We start from the raw sequence: 23,642 nt of genomic DNA, 5'->3' as shown, positions 1-23,642 counted from the left end.
AATTCTTTGGATGATTCAAACTACCAAAGTTGATTCAAGAAGAAATTAAAAAAAAAAAGAGGAAGAAATAGATAACTCACATCTATTTAAAAAAATAAATTTGAGTTAAAAATCCTCTCATTAAGAAAATCACAGGCCTAAATAGCCCTACTGGTAAATTCTACCAAACATTTAGAAATAAAACCAATTCTACTCAAACTCTTCCAGAAAATAATGGAGGGAAAAAAATTTCCCAGCTCATTCTGTTAGACCTGATAACAACCCCCGCCCTGGCCTCCCGAAAGCATCTCAATAGAAGAAAACTACAGGTCAGAATTTCTCGTGCACACAAGTGTAAAGATTCTCAGACAGTTTTAGAAAATGGAATCAAGCAATTATGAGAAAATTAATGATCAAATGAGTTTTATTCACTCATTACAAGCAATCACTCATATAAACAAAACAACTTCACTACTTGGGAATCAACCAATAAAATTCACCATATTAACAGACAGGAAAAGGAAAGATTATCTCGAAAGATACACAAAAAGCATTTGACAAAATCCAACACCCATCCAACTGTGAATTTCTTCAGCCTGAAAAAAGAAATTACAAAAACCTACAGATAACACTAGACACTAAATGCTTTTTCTTCCAAGGTCAAAAACGAGGCAAGAACGTCTGCTTTTACCACCCACATTCATCACTGTAACAGAGGCCCTGGACAGCGCAGTAAGGCAAGAAAATGAAATAAAAGCCATATACATTGGAAAGTAATGATGTATCAGTTTATGCTAAAAATTCTTATGTTTGTCAGCAACCTTAATTTTAAGTCATTTTTGGGAGAAACATTTCAATTTTAATAACCTAAAATGCGTTCTGAGGAAGTTGTTAAAAAATTAAAACTTGTATCAAGAAGAATGGTATCTAAGACATATTTATAATCTAAAACATTCTTAAACCAGTTTTGGATTTTGTACTTTCTAAGATGTTAAGGACTGCTTTGTTCACATACGTAGCACACCGAGAAGTATGATTTATTCATACCAAAAGGATGAAAAGTAGTATTTATAATACTATGGGGCCAATTTACTTCTTATAAGAAAACCAATTCTTTTCTCTAGCACTAAAACATGCCCAGATGATAAAACTGAAATAAAAAGCTACACAACGTGCATTTTATAAAGGATTTCGTGATCATTAGCATGTGTATTGCATTAAGTAAATTCAGTTTACTAACCTTTGACCAGTTTCTGTCTAGCTTTTAAAACGGCTCCGACGTCACAGTCAGCAGTAGCATACGCATGAGGTATAGTATTTTTAGATTCAGTTAACCTCTTGGCAATAACTCTTCGAATGTTGCTGGCCGGGATCTCAGTAAAGGTGCCCTGCAGAAAAATAGCAATCTGTCCATTAAACCATAAAAGGAAGGGGGAAAAAAACAAACTTCATAATGGAAACCAGGTCTCAGTTACTTAGGATAATAATTAATAATTAAAGATTAATATAGAAAAAGTACTATTAAAATTCTTAGTATAAGAGACAATGTAAGAAATCTGAGGAGTTTTACTGTTACAGTATAAAACTGTAGAAAAAACTTCACAGCATATGACTGTAGAGAAAAGTGGAAAAATTCCAGTTTCAGTTGTAAATGGGGCTTCTTATGTCACACTATGTTTAAGATTATTAAAAGAAATCTAACAAATCATGAATAATTCCCCATGGATGAGTGTGCGTGCACACACACACACACACTCCAGAGATGCCACCTAAAACCAGCTTTTGTTATAAACATCATTTTTCATTTTTTAATAACACTCAAAGCAGCCAACATGTGAACAAATTAACTAAAAACAATTCTTATTTGTAAAAATAGCATACAATAGAAAAAAATAATATATTTAATAATCTACCGAATTATTTCTATTTTGGTTTGTCATTTTCTTTAAAAAAAATCACACGAGTGTCTTATTTCCTAGAAATTCAAAATATAAAGTGTGAATGAGATAATTAAATCCTCCTGTGATTTTAATGTAGTGTTTCCATTCTCTTCTTTGAACTTCTAACAAAACCATGATGGACCTTAAATTACATCTAATTCTTTCTTTGTTCTTCACACCACTCTGGGACTGGCTTGCAATCACCTCAGGATAATACAAAGAGGCAGAAAGTACAGTTGATTTCTTTTTTAACAAGTGGGCTCTTCTGGAATCAAATATTTTAGGTTAACAAGGTACTTGATCAAATGGGACAAGTGATATATATCTCCATACAGTAAGAATTTGAAAGTAAGGTTTATCTTCCTAATTTGAATAACTTTAAAAAAAAAGATTTTATTTATTTATTTATTTATTTATTTATTTATTTATTTATTTCTAGACAGAGAGGGAGGGAGGGAGGGAGGGAGGGAGAAAGAGGAGAGAAACATCAATGTGTGGTTGCCTCTCACACGCCCCCTACTGGAGACCTGGCCCGCAACCCAGGCATGTGTCCTGATTGGGAATTGAAACAGCGACCCCTTGGTTCCGCAGGCCAAGGCTCAACCCACTGAGCCATACCAGCCAGGGCTGAATAACTTACTATTTGAAGAAATAAGATTTTATTACACATACCCTTTTTTCATAAATCATTAATGTATATTAAAAAATCTGTTTCCTATGAAACTTGTACTGTTTTCAATTCTTTTAAAGGTATTATGTTGAAGTATATTTCTCCATTAGAAACAGCAGTGTAGGTTTGTCTCTGTCTGTTTATTTTCTTATTTTTTTAAGTGCCCATGCAACATTAAATAAACCAGATTATCCTGCACTTCTTCTGATGGGAAGGAAGTGACACGAAACCTAGGCAAGTAAGGCTGAGAAGAAAAATGGAGCAATCTGAAAACAAAAAAGGATTGTTACACTGCATACACCTCGGAAGAAAAACATGATTAGCTATGGTCTCTGTGGTTTTTCATAGAAGACCATCAGTTTCCTTAATCAAAAAATAAAGCACATCCACAAAAGGGAGCTAGCGTCAGCTACCAGTTACTGGTGCCACACCCAAGAAAAAAGACCCGAAGAGTGTTGTGATTATAGAGCACATATATGGTACTGAAGTTGTAGAACTTGTAGTAAATTTAAATTGAATCATAATTCTAATGTTCCTTCTGTAAGTTAGCACTGCACGAATAAATTTGATTTGTCCTAGGAAATCTGCAACACAGAGCATTTGGAGAGTTTTGTCTTTATCATTCTTAGCTGCTACTAAAACAGATGGCTAAAATACAGTAATAGTGCTTATTTTCTCTCCCACTGAAATCTGAAAAATAAAAATGTGCTCAGATGACATTACCGCTGCGTTAGGCTGTCCAGGGGTTGACACTGCTGGGATCATCGGCCGGGGATGAGATGGCCTGGCTGTGGCCTGTGAGGGCAAAGGTGCAGCAGGGGTTACTGGAGGGGCCGGGGTCGGTCTGGATTCAGGGATCTTGCCCATCTGTTTCAACTGGACGAGCTTGAGGGCATCCCTAGAGATAAGAGGGAATTAGAGAGCCACGATTAGCCCTAAGACCTACAATAAAACTTCTAGAAAATGGAGATGAGATGTGGAGGGAAGATACAAAAATATATACATGTCAAGGCTATAATGCAAAATAAATTATTTGAGATAGACAGGTAAATCTTGTCTCCTGGTCTGCTGACTCATATTATTTGTTCAATGGCTATAGTATTTGTACATTTTCAAAAACCGAACAACAATTAGAATGTTATCAAAGTATTGGGTATATATATATTCAATAGTTATTTTTACAAAAAAGAAATCAGTCTTTTTGTGGGGGGTGTCATCTGGAAAATGAACAATTCATAAATCAAATCACACACTTATACTTGTGAAATAATTTTCTCAAGGCACTCAGAAAATATGTTTATTGTACCTATGACTTTCATTAGGATATTTATTAAGTAACTGTTAAGTTCAAATTAGCTTGTTTAGGGAGAGAAAATCACCCCATTACTAACTTTGCTTAATAAGCTACCAGCATAACCTAACATAATAAACCTAACCCACGACATCATTTAGAATGAAAGTCACTAAACTAGTAATAGATCTGCCTTTGTATTACTCTGTAAAACAAAGGAATCTTTTATAAAAAGATATAATTAGATTCTTAAATATGTCAAGTCATCAATTCTCATAAATTAGACAAACGGAATTAAGCAAATTGCTTTAAAACATTAAATCAATTTGAAAACTTTAATATGACTGCCAAAATAAAAGTGGCACAACCACAGCAGCCTTCCGTCAGTTCATAGGCCTATCTGACTGATCTTTGTCTTCCCACTAGAATACGTTTCCATAGAGCAGGCACATCTATTTCCATACACTCTTGAAAGACATAAAATTTAAACACATGAAAAGACATATCAGCGTTCTTAAAGGGAAGACAACATCAAAATGATGCCAGTTCTAAGTTAATTGAAAATGTGACTCTGCCCAATAAAAATACCATATGTCCTCTGCCAAACCCTGCCAGTGGGGCTACACAAACTGTTTAAAATTCATGTGGAAGAATTAAGACTGTGGTATTAAAATTAGAGACAAAGTGGAAAAGGACATCCAAAAAAAGACCCAACTGTATTTGCAAATTACTTTGATCATACAAGTGTAAAATCCAAACAGATAAGAATAAAATTGTTTTTAAAAGAATATTTTGAACTTCTGGCCAAGATGGAGACGTGGGTACATGGTCTTTGTCTCCTTGCACAACCAAAAGAAGGACAATACCAAATTTAAAAACAAAAAATAACCCAAAACTGCCAGAAAACTGAACTGTATGGAAGTCCAACAACCAAGGAGTTAAGAAGAAACATTCATTCAGACTTGCAGGAGGGGCAGAGATGGGCAGTGCGGGCGGAGAGGACGCACAGCAAGGTGTCAGCTGGAGGACTGGGTGGTCCCACATTTGGGTGCAGATAAACTGGCAGGAACAACTGGGGAGCAAGACAGACCACACAACCCAGGGCTCAGCGCAGGGAAATAAAGCCTCACAATCTCTAGCTGTAAAAACCTGTGGGAGTTGTGGTGGAGGGAGAAACTCCCAGCCTCAAAGGACAGTCTGTTGGAGAGACCCACACAGGGTCCTAAAATGTACACAAAACACCCACACGGGAATCAGCACCAGAGGGCCCAATTTGCTTGTGGGTAGCAGGGGAAGTGACAGAAAGCTGGCCAAGAGCCAAGCACACAGCATTGTTCCCTCTCTTACTCCTCCCCCACATACAGAGTCACAACACAGAGACGTGGGTTGCTCCACCCCTTACAATGTAACAGGCACTGCAAGACAAAGAAATATGGCCCAAATGAAAGAGCAGATCAGAACTCCAAAAACAGAACTAAGCAACAAACAGGTAGCCAATCTATCAGATGCAGAGTTCAAAACATTGGTAATCAGGATGCTCACAGAAATGCTTGAATACAGCTGCAAAATAGAGGAAGAAGTGAATGCTATGCAAAGTGAAATAAAGGAGAAAATATATAGGGGACCAACAGTGAAGGGAAGAAAACCGGGACTCAAATCAATGGTTTGAACCAGAAGGAAGAACTAAACATTCAACCAGAAGAGAATGAACAATCAAGAATTCAAAAAAAATGCAAGAGGCTTATGAAAGTCTGGGGCAACTTTAAATGTTCCTACATCCGAATCATAGGAGTGCCAAAGGAGAAGAAGAACAGCAAGGAACTGAAAACTTATTTGAAAAAAAAAAAATGAAGAAGACCTTCCCCAATCTGGCAAACAAAATAGACTTCCAGGAAATTCTGGAAGCTCAGAGTCCCAAAGAAGTTGGACCCATAAGACTGTCAGCTGATTTCTCAAAAGAAACCTTGCAGGCAAGAAGGGGCTGGAAAGAAGTATTCAAAGTCAAGAAGGGCAAGGACCTCCATCCAAGATTACTCTATCCTGCAAAGCTATCATTTAGAATGGAAGGGCAGATAAAGTGCTTCCAAGGTAAGATAAAAGATAAAGGAATTCATCATCACCAAGCAGTTATTATATAAAATGTTAAAGGGACTTATCTAAGCAAAAGAGATGATCAAAAACATGAACAGTAAAATGACAACAAACTCACAACTAGCAACAACTGAACCTAAAAAAAAAATACCCCCAAACAAAAACGAACTAAGCAAACAACCAGAACAGGAACAGAATCACAGAAATGGAGATCACATGCAGTGTTATCAGCAGGGATGGGGGCAAATGGGGGAAAAGGTACAGGGGATAAGAGGCATAAATGGTAGGTACAAAATAGACAGGGGGAGGTTAAGAATAGTATGGGAAATGGAGAAGCCAAAGAACTTACATGTATGACCCATGGACAGGAACTAAGGGGCTGAGGGGATGCTGGTGGAAGTGGGGGGTGCCGGGTGGAGGGGAATAAAGAGGGGGAAAATGGTACAACTGCAGTAGCATAATCAATAAAGTATATTAAAAAATAAAAGATTATTTCCATGTTTTAGAAATTTAAATGTGAGTTCATGTTTATTTAATACAAATATAAAACAATACAAAGTTCCACTACTCTGCATTTATAACCATTTTTAAGGATGTAGCTTAGTTATCAACTTAGAGCTATTCCTGAGTAATGCTGCAATTGTTCAGAAAACCACCCTTGCATCGAACACACTTTTATACAGACAAAAATAAAAATACAAAAACCAGTGTACTTTCTTTTAAATCTTAACACTGAACAAGCTCTTCTTTAAATACTTCTAGAAAAAAACAACCTTGATAAGTAACAAAACTGGTTATTACAAGCAGCACTCACGTACTCTTTCGTGAAGACCCCCCGAGGCCCAGTGGCTGTGCCCTGGCTGGCGTCCAGTGCGTGTTTGGCCAGAATATTACGGGCAGCTGGACTTAAACGGAACCTAAGAAGAAAACATGAAGGTTAGAGGACTCAATTAACACTCATATTTGATTCAAATATATCTAAATGTCAGCAGCTTTGCTAATAATTTAAAAAATAAAAGCATAATAAAGCTAAAATAGTCACAAGTAAATTAATCTGCACTAATCTGGTTTCTTTTACTAGATCAAAATTTTCATACAAATTTAACTAGTTACTATTTCAAACTATTCTTTTAAGGGTAAATGTTCATAAGGAGAGAGTTTCTACTTTTCACATGGCTCACGACAGATAAATAAGGAAGTAACTGTAACATTCCTTCATTTTTTGTGATAAAATATACTTACAATTTACCATTTTAAGCATTTTAGGTGTAGAACTGAGTGGCACTGTGTACGACCTCACGGTTGTACAACCACCACCACCGTCCTTCTCCAGAACCTGTTCCTCTCCCTGGACAGAAACTGCTGGGAAAGAGGAACTCCCCGTTTCTCCCTCTCCACACACTGGGCAACCACCCCTCTGCCCTCTGTCTCTGTAACTCTGCCCCTCGAGGTAGCCCGTGGAAACCACAGTCTTTGTCCTTTCATGAGTGGCCTATGTGACTTAGTATAACGTCTTTGAAGTTCATCCGGGTGGTGTGTGTGTCAGCATTTCCTTCCGTTTAAGGCTGAATAACATTCCATTGCATGCATATAGCACTTTTTGGACACATGGGCTGTTTCCACCTTTCGGCCACAGTAAATAATGCTTTTATGAACACGAGTGTCCAGTATCTCTGAGTCCCTGCTTTCAACAATTCCTTTGAGTATTTATGCAGAAGAGAAAGTGCTGTATCATAGGGTGATTCTACTTTTAACTTTCTGAGGAACTACAACTGCCATATTGTTTCCCCAGGTAGTAACTGTACCATTTTACATTCTCACCAATAGTGCATAGGAGTTCTAATTTCTCTACATCCTTGTCAACGTGGGTCATTGTCTAGCATTTCTTAAAAAAATAACAGATATTCTAACGAGTGTGACGTAGTATCTCCCTATAGTTCTGATTTGCAGTTCCCTAATACTCAGTGATACTGGACAGTTTTCATGTGCTTACTGGCCATCTGCACATCTTCTCTGGAGAAAAGGTGTACTTGGGACCTTGGCCTATTCTCACCAGGTTGTTTATTTTGTTGTGCTTGAATTGTATCTTTCACGTATTTGCTCTACATGAGCAAATGAAATCTATATGAAATCATTTTGTAATTTGCAAACACTCTAGAAGAGTAAAAGAGGGGGTAAACAATCATGCCGATTCTATAGACAAGGAAACTGAGGCTCAGTGAAAGGTAACACGACTAGTGAGTGTCTGTTCTTCCACGGAGCCCTAAAAACACAGTGGCGAACACAAAGGGCTGCACCGTCAGATAAAGAAAACCAGTCAAAGGAGTTGAGTCTGTAAGTTTGTAACTTAGAAATGAACTGGAACAACTTCATTTTGTTCCGCGCTGCAGGTGCACGAGCTGCGAGTCTGGGAAAATGCTCTAGCTGATACGGACTCAGTGCTACCCAATCTTCACTGAAATTATTTTTGATTTTTATGTAAGATTGACTAGTAACTGGCCAATTCGAAATGTTTTAAAGAAAGAAAATCACTGTGTGGGCCAACGCTGAGCAGGTTCAGTCAGCTGGTTCGTAACCCGCACTCTGGGGCCTCAGACCTACGTTTCTCCGAAGATGAGTGGCACCAGAGAGAGCACACCCGTTATCCATGCAGGGGAGGAGAGCACCAGGCACAAGACGCCCGGGAACCCCTACCTTCTGATCTTCATGGTGAAAAGGAGAAAATAAAGGGAGTTGTGACCATGGAGTCAGAAATACTGTGTGATAACAGGAATTTAAAACTCACTACTTCAAAAACACTTTTTTTTTCTGACAAGAACTGACAATGGTAAACTAAAGAAAAAAATACTAAAAAAATGGAAGGGTTTTATTCAAGTTCAAAAGTGGTTTTTAGGATATTTTCTCTACAAATAACTTTTTCCTATAAAGTTATTTATATTATAGAGAATATTAAATAAGTGAAACTTGTCAGAATTTTCAGAGTCCACCAATTAAAGCTATGTAAAGCTAAAGTAAAATGATGTTTACTAAGTATCTGTGTTGTTACAGAACAACTAGACAAAACAAAGCTCTGATCTCTCCCAAACTCAAATGCAAAATAGCTGGAAAAGGAACACATGTTAAAATGCTAATTTCATGATCAATTACACATTTAAAAGTGGTACCCATAGTACAGTAATTATAACCCATGAATGGGACACAACAGGAAGTTTTATATATTGAATTCCACTCTGTTCAGTGTGAACATGTACAGGGCGTGCCCAGTACCTGGAACATGGCAGGCATTCATTCAATACCTATTTGTTTGTTGAATGAACAAATGAAGGTAAAGTACTCATTCCTAAGTCTCAGTTTCCTAAGAGAAAAAAGGGAAGGTCAGCACCTTCTACTTAATGTACAAAGATGTTCTAAATATTATATGATCAAAGTACTCTACAAGTTGCCATAGCATATTTCTTTTTTATACATCATTCAAATAAACATACTCACTGCAATTTCCCTGGTGTGTGTTCCTTTTTGACAGGGACAGAAATTGGTGGTTCTGGCGAGGGGCGAGGTGCTGATGGTTTTGAAGCGGCTGCTGGAGGACCTACATCTTTGGGAATCTCAACATGTTTCCAGTCTTCTCCCTCTTCAACTAGCAAACCAATTAGTGAACCCAGCCGTATATTTTTAGACCCTTCTTCAACCTATATTTTAGAAAGAAAATAACTGCAGAGATGGAAAGGCTCATGACCTCATGAAACAGTTTATTCCTTTGTTGGACAATTCATTAATCTCTTAATTTGAGCTAAAATCTGCTTCCTCCCCCCACCCCGACTCACCACCTTCCTTTCCTACCTTCCCACAGTTACACCTTCCTTTACCACTTCCCCCTCCCAGTTACTGATGCTCTCTCCTGAAATAGCACATGTACACGCACATGTACACACACACACACACACACACACACACACACACACACATCTCCCCTCTTTCTGGCAGGCTTTAAATATATAAGACATATCTATGACTGTCTTCCTTCTTAACCCCAAACTAGACAGTGGTTACATATCTCAGCTATTGGTAATCTTTCTCAGGGTTTCTATACAATGGCTTCAGAATTCCAAGAACTCCTAAGAGATTAATTCCCCCAAACAGGATCTATTTACTTACTAAAACTAATTTAAAGAAAATATTTTCAGTAGACTTGATCTAGAATAACTAACATCTCATTGTACAGACAGAACTGGTTAACTACTCTGGTCAATGTTAAGTGCAGCTTCCATCTCTCTCTCTGTGCCTATTCACAAACCCGAGACACAACAAAACCGTAGGCGTTTTCATGAGGACACCAGAAACGTGGTGGTGTCTCCACTGAGCAAACGCACCTCCAGATAACGCCACTTAAAAGTGTAAATAAGGCTAAAGATAAAGCTTAAGATAAACATATTTTAAGTGCTTCAGTAGTACTAATTCATTTTTAAAGAATCGATTCTTATTTAATTTTAAAAAGTCCCTGGAGAACCTTCAGATGACAATATTTTATCAGTTCAGTAACAAAAGAAAATGTCATTCCTTTAAAATTTGCTATTACTGCCTTTCAATTAGTTTAAATAAGGTTCACTACAGATGTAATTTGATGCATAATTGAATGACAGGCTGCAGGATGCTGACCAATAGAGTAATTATAAATAAACTCCTAAAATGAGACTGACATTTCTGAGTGACGCTAATTTTGATGCTGATTAGCGTGAGCACTACTCTTAAAGCAACAGGACAGAAGTCCCAGGAGTAAGGAGTCTTTCTAAGTTACCAATGACTGATGGAGAAGGAGCGAAACAACGGCTTTGGTAAGGCCAAGTACACATAGGAACTGTGTGTAAAACTCAGAGGACGTTGAAGGAATCGCAAGCCGTGCAAAATACTAAAAGACCTAAGAACAGTGTGTGTAGTGCTTTGTCACACACTGAAGTTCTGCTTCTTTGGGCTGCTTATTGTCCTCACTACATCACAAAGATGGGTTAAGATTATCATTCAATTAACATTTCGTCTTCTTCTAAAAATGTCTAATGACCTGCTTATCAATTGCTAACTCAAAACCACGAAGTATAATAGCTCATGTTTAAAAAATCGATTAAAAAAACACTAAGCGATATAGAGTCCACTTGATATTAATTCCTATCAATGGTGAACCAGAAGCAGGATCAATACCCAAGTACAAAGAATGTCACTCCAATGCAAAGCATTCTTTGAAAGGAAAGTTGTGTTGAAAAAATATCAATGGATTTCTGAAATCTGAATCAGATACTATATCAAATCTAAAACTGACACCTCAACTGTTTTATCTATAATAAATCATAAAAATGATTCCCATATCAACTGATACCTTCACAAGGAGGCAATGAGCATTTGGTATCATTTCAACTTTTATCATATCTAAATATTAAGTACAATTTATTTTTAACTACTCACATTTTTCCCATTAAAAAATGACAGCATGAAGAATGATACCCAAATATAATGGCCAAGTGTGTACTACCACACAACTTGAATATATTGCAGAAGTTAAATGAAAATAAAGTCTATCTGTAGTTCAATTTAAAGTCATTAAAATCACTAAATGAAGTTAAGATCATTTCTCTGACTTTATTCCCTGAGAAATAGAGGTGTGCTAGTTTCCTGTAGACTAGCTTGCTTATGTTGCAGTCAGCAAATATTTAAAATTGGGGAAGGCTTAGTAACAGAAGAGTAAATAATGCTCCTTCCAAGTCGTGTTTAGAAACCAAACAAGAGAGCCCTCGTTACTGCTCCCTCTGAGCGAGCACGGTGGATGCACGCGACCCCACCACAGTGCCCAGTTCTTTTCCCAGGTGCCTGGCTGCTTCACCAAAATGCTCTCCTCTTCTTGTGCCTCTGATTTCTCCATATGAAATGCAGGATTTTTATACTTTGCCCTGCTGAAACTGCTGATTAATGCTGAAATACTGGATCTGGAATTTGCCATTCAATGTATTAGCATTCACACCTATTCTTCTACAGACTTCGTTGGTTTTAATGCTGGCTCTGCTACTTACTAGTTAGGTGACCTTAGTAAAGTTTCTTTATTTCACCATGACTGTTTCCTTGTCTGCAATGGAAATAATAATAGTCGCTACTCAGAGTCGTTATGAGGAAATAAATGAGCTAGATATAAGACAAAAAACAGTGCCAGAAATCTGGTAACCACTGCATAAATGTAGGTATTTTTTATTATTATTATTATTATTATTATTATTATATTGGTATAACAAGTTACTGTTACTCCAAGTTACTGTTTTAAAACAAAAATATACTCAACACGGATCAAGATTAGACTACAGAGGAGTGTCCCTTGGTAAGGGTTGGACATTCATACCTTAAGGCCCAGCGACCGCAAGGCTGGAAGTATTAGAGAGTAAACAGCAACATATGAGACCACAGAAGTAAGACCTGTGACAAACTAGTTTCCCACAATACTCTACAGAGGCTGAATTCTCTCCCAAGGCATGACCTCCACGAAGGGGCTATTTACCAGAAACATCTCCACGGACTTGACATAAACCACCTGCAAACATGCTCAAAACGGCCACCTAAGCCCATTGGTGAACCAATACAGGACAGGAAATGAACAGACAGAGTGGCTACAGCAATATTTCTCAACAAGAAAACTGTCTGAGGTGGTTCATTCCACCTAAGTGCTGGTAAATACAGTGTTTTGATTCTGACATTAAAAAACAATCAGTTAGTTAAGCAATTATTTAAATATTTTTCTTTTTAAAAGTGGAACACTCGAGAGCTGCCAAGCGAGTGCTGACGGAGCCTGCACTGTGGTTGGTGGACATAAGCTGAGTCGCAGGGCTGACCCAGTGGTTTGAAAGAGGAATAAAGATCTGCCACCACGGTTTCAAAGGTTTTATTCTTTAACATGTAATGATTAACTTATGTGCACAATGAACTTGGGTGTAAAAGGAACATAAGTAAGAACCACTGAAGCTGAAAGCAAATCAATGACAAGACCAGGTAAGCCGTGAGGAGCCGAAGAAACACCCAGTAGGTCTTCGAATAAAGGTTTGTCCGCCCTTCCTGGCAAAGTGCCAGGCTCTGTTCTAGCACAGATTTAACTCATTTAATTCTCCTAATAATCTTATGGGGTTAAGTGCTATTATCATTGCCATTCGCAGATGAGGAAACTGAGGCATAACCATGTTAGGTGCTCAAGACCACAAGGCTATAGGGCATCGAGCTCACTGCTGTCTGGCACACCCTCCTGCTGGCATTCAACTCAGTCAGCACCAAATCCTCAACAGCATGCACATGATCAAATGACCACACAGCACCTCAGGATGGTGCTACCATTTTTAAAAACGAGCTTAAAAGAGAAGCTGTCCCTGACTGGCATAGCTCAGTGGATTGAACGCGGGCTGCGAACCAAAGCATTGCAGGTTCGATTCCCAGTCAGGGCACATGCCTGGGTTGCAGGCCATAGCCCCCAGCAACCTCACATTGATGTTTCTCTCTCTTTTTTTCTCCCTCCCTTCCCTCTCTAAAAAGAAATAAATAAAAAAAATCTTACAAAAAATGTAAAATTCAGTATTCTATCAAAAAAAAAAAGAGAAGCTGTAAAGTAGATTATAACTGATTTAGTTTTTAATTCTTTGGGAACAAAGGCTCACTTACCATTTCAAAAGGGAAAAATCAGAGCTGAGAATATCTTCCATTTAATAGAATTTGCTATGAGCTTTCAGAGGGTATTTTCTCAATTAGAAATGTTAGGCCACAGAGAAGAACTAATTGAAATTCTCACAAGTTCAAATTTCAACCATAAACTTTCAAATTATAAAATGCAACTTTGAATGCAATTTTGGGAATTTAATAAAAAATAAAGGGGGACTACCAAACAATAAAATAAAATCATATTAAAAAAATTCTTTAGAAAACACCATTGACATAGTATCAGAGATACAGCTAAGAAACTGATTGAAGACAATCTCTAATAAACTCTCTAAATATGTCATCCTAATATTCTTTTATTAATTCATCATTTAAAACACTTGCCATCCAATTGCTGAATAATAAATTTAAGCTTATTCACTAATATGTGTGTAATAATTTAAGGTTTTCTGCTCAACAATTTACTAGTGATTAAATGAGAATTTAACTTTCCCATTAACTGAACTTAATTAGAAAAAAAATAATAAAATTATTTAAACTGACAGCAAATATTCTTTATTAACATTAAGAGCTTCTAAACTTTTTTCCCTGGTTCTAGGTGAAATGCAATAAATATTATTATTTTATATTTAAAATGGAATTCAGATGCAAATATTATAAGAGTGAATACAAAGAAGAAATCAAACTGGAGGGAGGGGAATGAAAAACCCTTAAAAGACTGTGAAAATAAATCCCTGTGATTACCAAAATAAGATATAATTTCCAACACTTTCACAAATGTAGGAAAACTTAAAAACTAGAGTTTTATATCATCTCTTGGTTTTAATAAGCTCAATTATCCAACTCCTTGATTCTGAAAGTAAAATCTTTTATGTATTCCTATAAAATCATTTTATCATTTATGCTAATATGAGAATTTGTCTACAATGAAAGACGAATTTGCTTATGTACAACTTGCTTATGCAGGGTTGGAGGGCTGGAAATGGAGTAGGGTGAAAGGCTGAAAAAAAATAAACCAACCAGTAATATCACCTCGGGTTTTTTTTCCATTTTCCTCCCAGTAAATTGCACACTGTGACATTAATATACTCCCATTTCTATTACTCCAAAAGCATGTGAAATGATAATAAAGCCATAAAGCCTTAAAATATACATACAATCTTTTCTTTGGCAAGAAAACAGCTATTTGTGCCACTAAAGCTGCTATCAATCACGCTCCCACTGCTCCCCAGAGCACCAGGGGGCCAGATGAACAGGCTGTGCTGACCCACGGCACTGTTGGCCATCTGAAATGCACTGCTAACCGGCTAACTGGAAAATGCTATCAGCTCTGGAAGGTGTTCATAGCCAAACAATCCAGACAGTCTAGGGCCAGGAACACAGCTTGCCAAAAGCACACACAATAAACTGTACTTGGGCTTATTACTTATGGCAGTTCAAACAACCTTTTTCTTTCCGGAAATGCTGCATAAATTAGTCAAAGAAACTATTTTTGTATGGCTATTTATATTTCTGAAGCCTACAATCATAGCTGCTAGGTGACATATTTGCACTTAGTTATAAAAGGGAAAGAAATTTCGCTGCCTGTTCATATTTCCTTCAAGGAAACATTTTCAACAGTGTGTTTTAAATGGCTACTAATATTGTGGATTACAAGTGAAGGACGTTTGGTAAATTAGAACGTAACATAAAATAGAAGCACCCAGAAAAAAGGGAAAGAGGATTTTCTGGTAAGAAACACAGGTGAAAACCGTGTGTGGACCTATGTCTAATGGGAGTACAGCATTTCCAAGTGCGCTCTTTGCATAGGACACACAAAGGAAGGCGTTCCGTCCTTGCTCAGGGCAGAGGCGAGCTGGAGTTTCAGAATTAAAGACATGTTGACAAAGGACTACCGACAGATGTGCAGCTTATCTGTACAAATCACATTGTAGAGGCACGGATACTTGGCATCTAGTCACGATTCCTTAGACAAACATACAGAAAGCATGGGATCTAATGGTCACCATGAGCTGAGGGAATAATTACAATGATGGGAAGAGCAACATCTATCGACACTTGGTGGGTGACAGGTCTTGTGATGACAGCACATCTGTTCCCTCATTGAATCTCCACTATTTCCCCATGGCGTAGGTATTATTATTATCTCCACGTGATCATGAAGAAAAAGGCAGACAGAAGCAGAAGATGTTGCCAATCATTACACGGTGAATAGCTGGTGCGCCTCATCAGCTGCATGAGCCAGGCAGCGAGCCTACGGCCATAGCTGCTGCACCACACTATCTACTAAACGTTCCAGAGGTTAAGAAACAAACATGCAGCACCAGGGAATAGACCATGTCCATGCAACCCTAAAGAGTCAGGCTTTAAGCACTTTACTTACTTTTCACATAGACTCTAATATTCCATCTTAAAAATAATATGCTTAGTACAGAAAATTTAGAAACTGTAAGAAAAATGAAGAAGGGAACCAAGTGGACTTGGTTCCACTCACCAAAGATAAACACTCAATGTTTTTATGACATTTTATTCTTTTCTATACTTATATTTTCTGTGTAGTCTTAAGATTATAATCAGTGTCTACATATAATTTCCCAAAATTTTTGAGTATTTATTAATGTATAACATATACAAAGAAATCACATTTTTAATGGAGATTATTTTTAATGGCTAAGGACATTCTTTTCTTCCGTTAAGTAAACTCTCTTACATTGCTACCCATTTTGTTTGACGGGATGTCCTAACTTCAGGGTCTAGTTAAACCACTAGAGTCTCCAACATGCTGCTCCCCATTTTAAATCAGGAAGTAAAGGCTGCCCAGAGAAGAGCTCTCAAAATGACTGTGACGGCAGGCCCCAGAGTGGGAGAGACCAGAGACTGGGGAGGGGTTAACCAATGAACAACTACGGGGCAAAACCAACAGAAGACTGCTTACACTCCCGAGTGAACCCTGCAACTCTGGTTTACCCTCCAGGTGGCTATTCCGGGATCATCTGAAGAGAAAGACCCAGCAGCCTCCCAGGTGCTCCGCCTCCCTTCTCCCTCGTGCTTGAACTTTCTGGACTGTTGCCTGCCCACAGCCAATCCACAGGAACAAACACTTCTTCCTAAGGGACTATGCACTTAGCCCAGAACTAGCTCTTCTCGACCTTCTCCCACCCCTTCCATCTACAGCCAATGCAAATTATTTCAAAATGACTTACATCTTCCTTCCTCAAACCGTTCGTGTGAGAGCCCTTCAGCTCCTTCCAGCCCTGCTGCTGGTGGTTCAGACTTCCTGCCCCAGGACCTGGTCCTTTCTCTGGCTAGCATTTGGCTCAATGAAACCCTTCTTTTATAAAAACCTTTGGGCGAGTAAATGTCTTTGTTTAACAACTGCATATACTTAAATTTAGGCCTAAAAGGAAATGAGTGGTCTTCCTAGAGGCACAAGCACATTTTCCATAAAAATGCATATGCAACAGAAAATACACCATCAACAGACTGTCAGCTACATTTACGTATACAGAATACTATATACACGTTTTTATATAAACATATAATTTTAAATGATGATAAAAACGCCTAAATTGTAAGAAGGAGTGAGAATTTAGCCAGGCCAGTGAGAGTGGCTATGAGACCTGCAGACGGGACCTCACAGGACGTCTGAAAACAGCCTGGTCGGGGGCAGGCGCGGAGCAGACTGCGACTTTCACACTGGCGGCTCTGGGGCTCCCGGGGTCCCGGAGGTAGGACTTCTCATTTTCTTGTGATAAGAGTAAAACATTCCTTCTTTCTGATGACCTTCGAAATTGCTAGTTCTAAGCTTTAACCTATTGCTTTCTTTGTCTTCAAAACTCCACCTCAAATGGCCCTCTCTCATCCCTCGCGCCAGGATCCTTCTCCTTCTCCGCTAGCGAATCCCACACACTCAGCACCACGACTGATAAGGCTGAAACAGTGTCCTGCTGTCTGGTCATCACTGGCCATCAGCAGTCCTTAACACTAAAGTATTTTGTACATCTGAACTTAAAATGTATTATGTAGCAGATAATACAACACTACAAAAACGAGGTAAAAATAAAAGGTCACTTCATCTCAAGGAACTTCACATTTAAGAAATCTTCATCCTGTTGAAAACAATCAAAATAAAGACTCACCACTATTTTGGCCAAGATGCCATCGTCATTGGCATCTAGGGTCACCACGGCTTTGTCCGTCTCTATTTCACACAAAGCATCTCCAGCACTCACAGCTTCACCTACGAGATAAGACTGGGTTTAGTTTGTGTTTTAAAGTACAAATTTTGGTGTGTGAGTTGGTGTGTTGGGGTGTGTGTGTGTGTGTGTGTGTAAAACACGAATAATAAATACCAAAATATTCGGTAGCTATTTCTGGGCTGTGTAAGTATAAGTAATTCACATTGTGTATCTAATAAGTTTGCCTGTGTATATATGTATGTTCTGTTGTATTTTCCTGAAACTCTATAATGGACATAGTTATATATTTTTTTATTTTTTTTTAAATTGAAGTTATTGCAGTAACACTGGTTAATAAAATTATATAGGTTTCAGGGGGTGTAATTCTATAATACAGCATCTGTATATTGCCTTGTGTGTTCACCACCCAATGTTTCTTCTAATAAAAAAGCAAGTACAAAGATTACTGAGCAAATACTAAAAATGAGATCAAATTTTGGAGACAACAGCAATGAATGTATATCCTCCTGTTAAGAAATCAATTCCAGATGCCACACTCCTTCCTTTATGATATACTTTGACTATTATTCCACGAAGAGAAAAATTTTACAGTTAATAGCACTTCTGGGTTAACATCGAGTTCAGAAAACCTGCTGGCACCAGGAAGCATACACAAATAAAGTATATTAAGCAGAAAGAGAGATAATCAAGATACAATAAGGTCAAATAAGAAACGTTTCTATGCAACAGAAACAGCATGGAAACTCAGAATCGGTGAGCAGGGCCCGGCTTGCTGGTTTCCAGATCTAGGTTAGATTGGGGGCAAAGTACAGGAGCTTCTCTTCGAGTAAAGGGAACTGAAAGCGACCTTATGAAGCCAGGGGACTCCAATCAGATTCTCAGCCTAAAGCAGGGTCAGGGTTCCTCTCTCCTAACAGGAGGCTGGTAAAAGACGCGATCCACACCTCTGGACACCGACTGTGAGTTTAGGTAGCACGGTGGGTCTAGGAAGGCAGGGGAAGTAAACACCATCTCCATGCCAGGAAAAGCTCCAAGCTGGCCTCTGGCTCCACGGCTGCACCTGCTAATGTCTCCAGTATCAACAGCAAAATTCCTGATTGGGGGGTGGGGGGAGGGAAAGAGTAGGGGACAAGTGGGAAGTCATTAAAACACAAACACCTCCCATTCAAAAGTAAACTGCAAAACAAAGTTCCACAACATATGAAGAAATCCAATGCTAAGAAAGAAAACCACAGAATCAATATTTGGAACAGAAGTTCATTTTAGATGCAATTCATTTAGTGCAACCTGCCAAAGATTTGAAAATAAGTACTTGAGGATGTTCAGAAATACAGATGAAAAGAAAGATCCATCACAAAAACAAGAGATAGAAAAAACAATAATGTACAGGAATATAATGATATCAGACAGAAAGAAAAAACTAGAAATCCTGGAAATGAAATAAGTCTTGGAAGCAAAATAAAAAGAAACAATCAACAGAACATATTCTGGATGAACACGGTGAAGTGAATGGGTAAATTATAGATAGCAGTAAGGAACTACCTAGAACTTCATACGGGCAGACAAGAAGGTAAAAAACAGGAGAGAGGAGTTAAGGCATAGTTACAAGGAACTCTTGCAACTCAGACACAGGTTTGAGTCCAAGCTCTGACACTTGCTAGTGATCTTCACCAAGCTACTTATTTCTCTGTCAGAAAGGTTTTGAATGGGCAGCTATATATATATATTTAAATCACAGAACTGGAAGTGTTACTTTTCACATGCATCTTCAAATAAGACTTTGCAACATCTTAAATTAAAATGTTAGGTATGTTATAAAGAACAATTAAGAACCAAGACTCATTCTAGCTCCCTAGTCCATACCCTGTTATTTCAAACAGATCATTCAGCAAATATTAGTGTACAAGGTATTATACAAAGCACTGGATATAAACACAACAGTAAGATATGGTTCTGTCCACAAGTTCACAGTTGAGAGGAAAAAGACTGAAAAGCTAGGACAGAGCATCAAGGTTGGCATGGGGTGACAGACAGCTCCTCAGCAGCCCTGTTGGTGGCTGATGGGTTGTAGAAGAGATGGCAGCCCTGCAGTGACCCTGTGCCACCCTCTCATGGTGCAGCCGAGGTGGAGCGGGCCTGGAGCCAGAGTGCGGGCCCCAGGAGGGGCCAGAGCAGAGGCCCACCCGGGGGGCGCTCCCCCGCACCGAAGCCAGCATCGTCATCCTGTTCCTTTGTCCCGATGGGCAGGCTGCTGCCAGAGCTGAGGAATGATAGAGTATAAGGAGGCTTCTCCTTCTCTCAGAAATTCTGGGTAAGAAGGAGAGTCTTAACGAAACACAGTTAATGGTGCCATTTATGTTATTAACCTAAACACATCCTGTGGCTTTCTCAAAATCATTTTGTTCTGCCAAAAATTAATAAAAGTTTAAAACACAGGTGGCAAACACAAGGCCTGTGGGCTGAACTGGCCCTCCACCCTGTTTCTACCCAGTGGCAGTGCTGAGCTCAAGCTTAACTGTTAAGGAGTAGTTACATTCATACAGTCCTAAAGTTACATTTGGCCCTTTGAAGGCAACCACCAGGCTGATGTGGCCCCCGGTGAAAATGAGTTTGACACCCCTGCTTTAAAAGATGTATGTAATAGTAGAGGCAGGGGAAGAGTTAGTTTTTCATCTGTAAGACCAAATAAATCAAACCTACTTTAATGTTCATTTTTTAAAAAACCCCTTTTCTGTGCTATGTTGAACCATCATGACAACCATGACAGAGACAAAAATAAAAATAACTCAATCAGTGCATTCAACAAATATTTACTAGCCGCCCCAAGGTGTAAGACGTAAGGACTGCGGTAAAAACAGTCAGACAGACCTGCTTCAAAGCATTCCTGATCTGACTGCAGAGGAGTATAAACAAACGAACAGCAATGCTAATTCCATCCAATCGGCACCTACAGCAGCATGGGAAGGCAGAAGGGGCCCCTAGGCAGCAAGTCTGCCAACCCTTCCCGTCCTCACACACGAGAAAAGAACATTATTTGCACAGCCCAAGCCCCCAGGCAACCTGGCTCCTACGCCATCTGAAGTTTTCTTCATTGTACTCCTATTGCCTTGGCTTAAAACACGTGTTTGAGCACACATGACTTCAATAATAGTAACTGTAGCAGATTTTCAAGAAACTCTGGCAGGGGTGTCCATCCTTTTGGTGTCTCTGGGCCACACTGGAAGAAGAAGAGCTGTTTTGGGCCACACAGTAAATACACAAACACTAATGAAAGCGGATGAGCAAAAAACCCCAAAGGTCTGTGCATAATTCTCGAGACATCCGCCACCACAGACAAGCAAAAGTCCTCACGCTCGGCCTGTGCACTGCAGGTTAGACACCCCTGCATTTAAAGGCCAAAATGCTATCCATTAAAGGTTATCGGATTAGCCTTTGCTTAAAAACAAATCAGATTCATGTTGAGCTACAACACTATTCTGTTCTATCAAAAAAATTCCAATATCTTAATGTTTGAGGGTTTAAACTCATTGTTTTAAATGGTGACCATACATTAATAAAGATCTCAAGATAACTTTTAAAAACACAGCTAATAAGAGAAAAAGGTATATAAAAACTTTTCCACCAGAATATAAATGATTTTAATACAGGATGTATGAACCAAGTTATCATAAATACATCAAAAAGCAAACACACATAGGCATGTACAGTCATACCCATGTGAACAGTAAATAAACGCTAATAAAAAGAAGTAAATTATGCTCAGTTAAACCACAAAGGTGGTAAACTTAAAAAGAAGCCAGCAAATAGCTAAGAAACAAGGATTTAAGTTGCTCTGAATTAATTACAGTGTATTAGCAAATAAGCATTTCTCCTCACTTAACAGGACACAGAATTTTAAGAGCAACCTTCAGAAAGACATGTGCATGGGCTTACAGAACATCTTGGCTTTTCCTATATAAAAATAGCACATTGTAATCAAACGGAAAAAAAGAACAGAACAATGAGGCCATTTGTCTCTGAGCTCTTCCTCCTACTCTCTGTATTCAAATGGGTGTGAATAACTTATTGGACTGCCAATGAGCTAGAAGTCTGAGAGATGAATGTGATCTGAAGAATCCTCTTACCCACCTGTCTATCAGTTCACAAAGTATAAAAAGTATTAATCCTTTTATAATAACCCTGAAAGGCTGTTCTGTGTCTGAATTATTATTTCATGACACTAACACTTTATCATATTGAATATGGAAATAGCCAAAGCTCTGTAATTTATCAGGAAAAAAGAAAGTTAAAAATAGATTCCAACTGATTCCATTATTTATAAAGGTGAAACTTTCTCAGAGACTGATAATTATTTTAAAAGATGCCAACAGCCATGCAGAGCCAATTTACTCAAAGTGCTTCCACATGACGCACTGGCTGTTCCAATTATATGACATGTTTTTCTCAAATTCTAGAAAAGTCTCTGCCACTTTTTCTTTGGCTATTACTTCTTCTTCATTCCCTCTTTTTTTCTCCTTTTGGAATTCCTCCTATTGGATTATTGATCATCACTTTATTCTTCATGTCCAACTTCTCTTTCATATTTTCTACTACATTATCTCTCTGTGCTGCACACACATTAATTGTTTCAGGTTGGTCTTCAGTTCGAGAATTCTCTGGTCAGTCATGTTTAACCGCACTTTCACCCAACCTTGGGTTTCTGACTTTTAACTTTAGAGACAATGTTTTTCGCTTGCAAAAATTCTACTTGTCATTTCAAATCTGTCCAGACTTTTTAGATAGTGTTTGTCTTTCTTTGTATGTCCGATTTTCTCTCTTACATGTTCAATCATTCCAAACATACATTCCTTTTGTGGATCTAGCAGTTCCAATGAACTGAAGTTCCTGGAAGTCTAGTTCTGTTGCTGGCTATGACGCCCAATGACTTTTGCCAGTGTAAGACCGACACCGAATTCCTACAAGTAGAATTGCCTGGATACTGACAAATTCTCTTCCCAGGGTTTATACTATTTTGCGTTTCCTCCAGAAATGCATGGAAGTGCCTGCTTCCCCCCTTCCCTCCACAGCCTCATCAACTGGGCAGCTTGTCAAGCTTTCTAATGTCTGCTGCAATGACTGGTAAAAAATGTGACCTCAGTGTGCTATTTGTTTGCTTAGTTCTTATTAAGTGTCTTTTCATGTTTAAAGGCAATTTGCAATTCTTCTTCTGAAAACTATTTGTTTATATATCTTTCCCATTTTTCTACTGAGGTAATAGTTTCCTTATTCTCTCAATTTTAGGAATATTAACCCTTTGTGATTGCAAATATCCCTTTCCAATTTGTCACTTGTCTTTTACTTATTGTGTTTTCAGCCATACAAAAGTTACGATTTTTATCATCAAATTTATCAACATTTCTCTTACTGCATTTGGATTTGGAGCTGTACTTAGGGTGTTTATTTCACTTCTAGGGTGAGAAAAATACGCAATTTTCCTCTAGTACTTGTATAGTTTCATTTTTTGTATCCGATCCATTTGTAATCTTTCCTTGGCAGAGTACAAACACTAAACCTAATATTGTCTTCCTTCATTATACATTAAATACCCATGTTCAACTGTTGATTTTCTCATTTTCTATTCACTTCTATTATTTGTCTTTTTAAACACCAATACCATAGTTTTAATTATAGGGGGCTTAAAAATATATGTTTCAATATAGAGAAACAGTCTTCCTCCATTGCTCTTCTTTCTAGAGTTTTCCTTATTATTCTTATTTATTTGTTCTTTCCAATGAAATTTATAATCACCTTGTCTAGCCTCA

General features: G+C 38.2%; 1 protein-coding gene across 2 annotated transcripts in view; it reads right to left on the bottom strand.

Moving 5' to 3' along the window:
* PDHX (pyruvate dehydrogenase complex component X) overlaps positions 1 to 23,642 on the bottom strand; it is a 64,569-nt gene that overhangs the window by 24,749 nt on the left and 16,178 nt on the right. For both annotated transcript variants that reach the window (XM_045825527.1, XM_045825528.1), the window contains exons 3-7: positions 17,782 to 17,882; positions 9,461 to 9,660; positions 6,790 to 6,888; positions 3,313 to 3,487; positions 1,220 to 1,367 (exon numbers count right to left, since the gene is read on the bottom strand). In XM_045825527.1, the coding sequence (XP_045681483.1) occupies positions 1,220 to 1,367; positions 3,313 to 3,487; positions 6,790 to 6,888; positions 9,461 to 9,660; positions 17,782 to 17,882 (723 nt within the window). The remainder of the gene's footprint in view (positions 1 to 1,219; positions 1,368 to 3,312; positions 3,488 to 6,789; positions 6,889 to 9,460; positions 9,661 to 17,781; positions 17,883 to 23,642) is intronic.

The sequence above is a fragment of the Phyllostomus hastatus genome, unplaced genomic scaffold (genome assembly GCF_019186645.2).
Source record: "Phyllostomus hastatus isolate PE091 unplaced genomic scaffold, TTU_PhHast_1.1 phas_scaffold_585, whole genome shotgun sequence".
NCBI lineage: Eukaryota > Metazoa > Chordata > Mammalia > Chiroptera > Phyllostomidae > Phyllostomus > Phyllostomus hastatus.
This window is presented reverse-complemented; position numbering and strand designations above follow the sequence as displayed.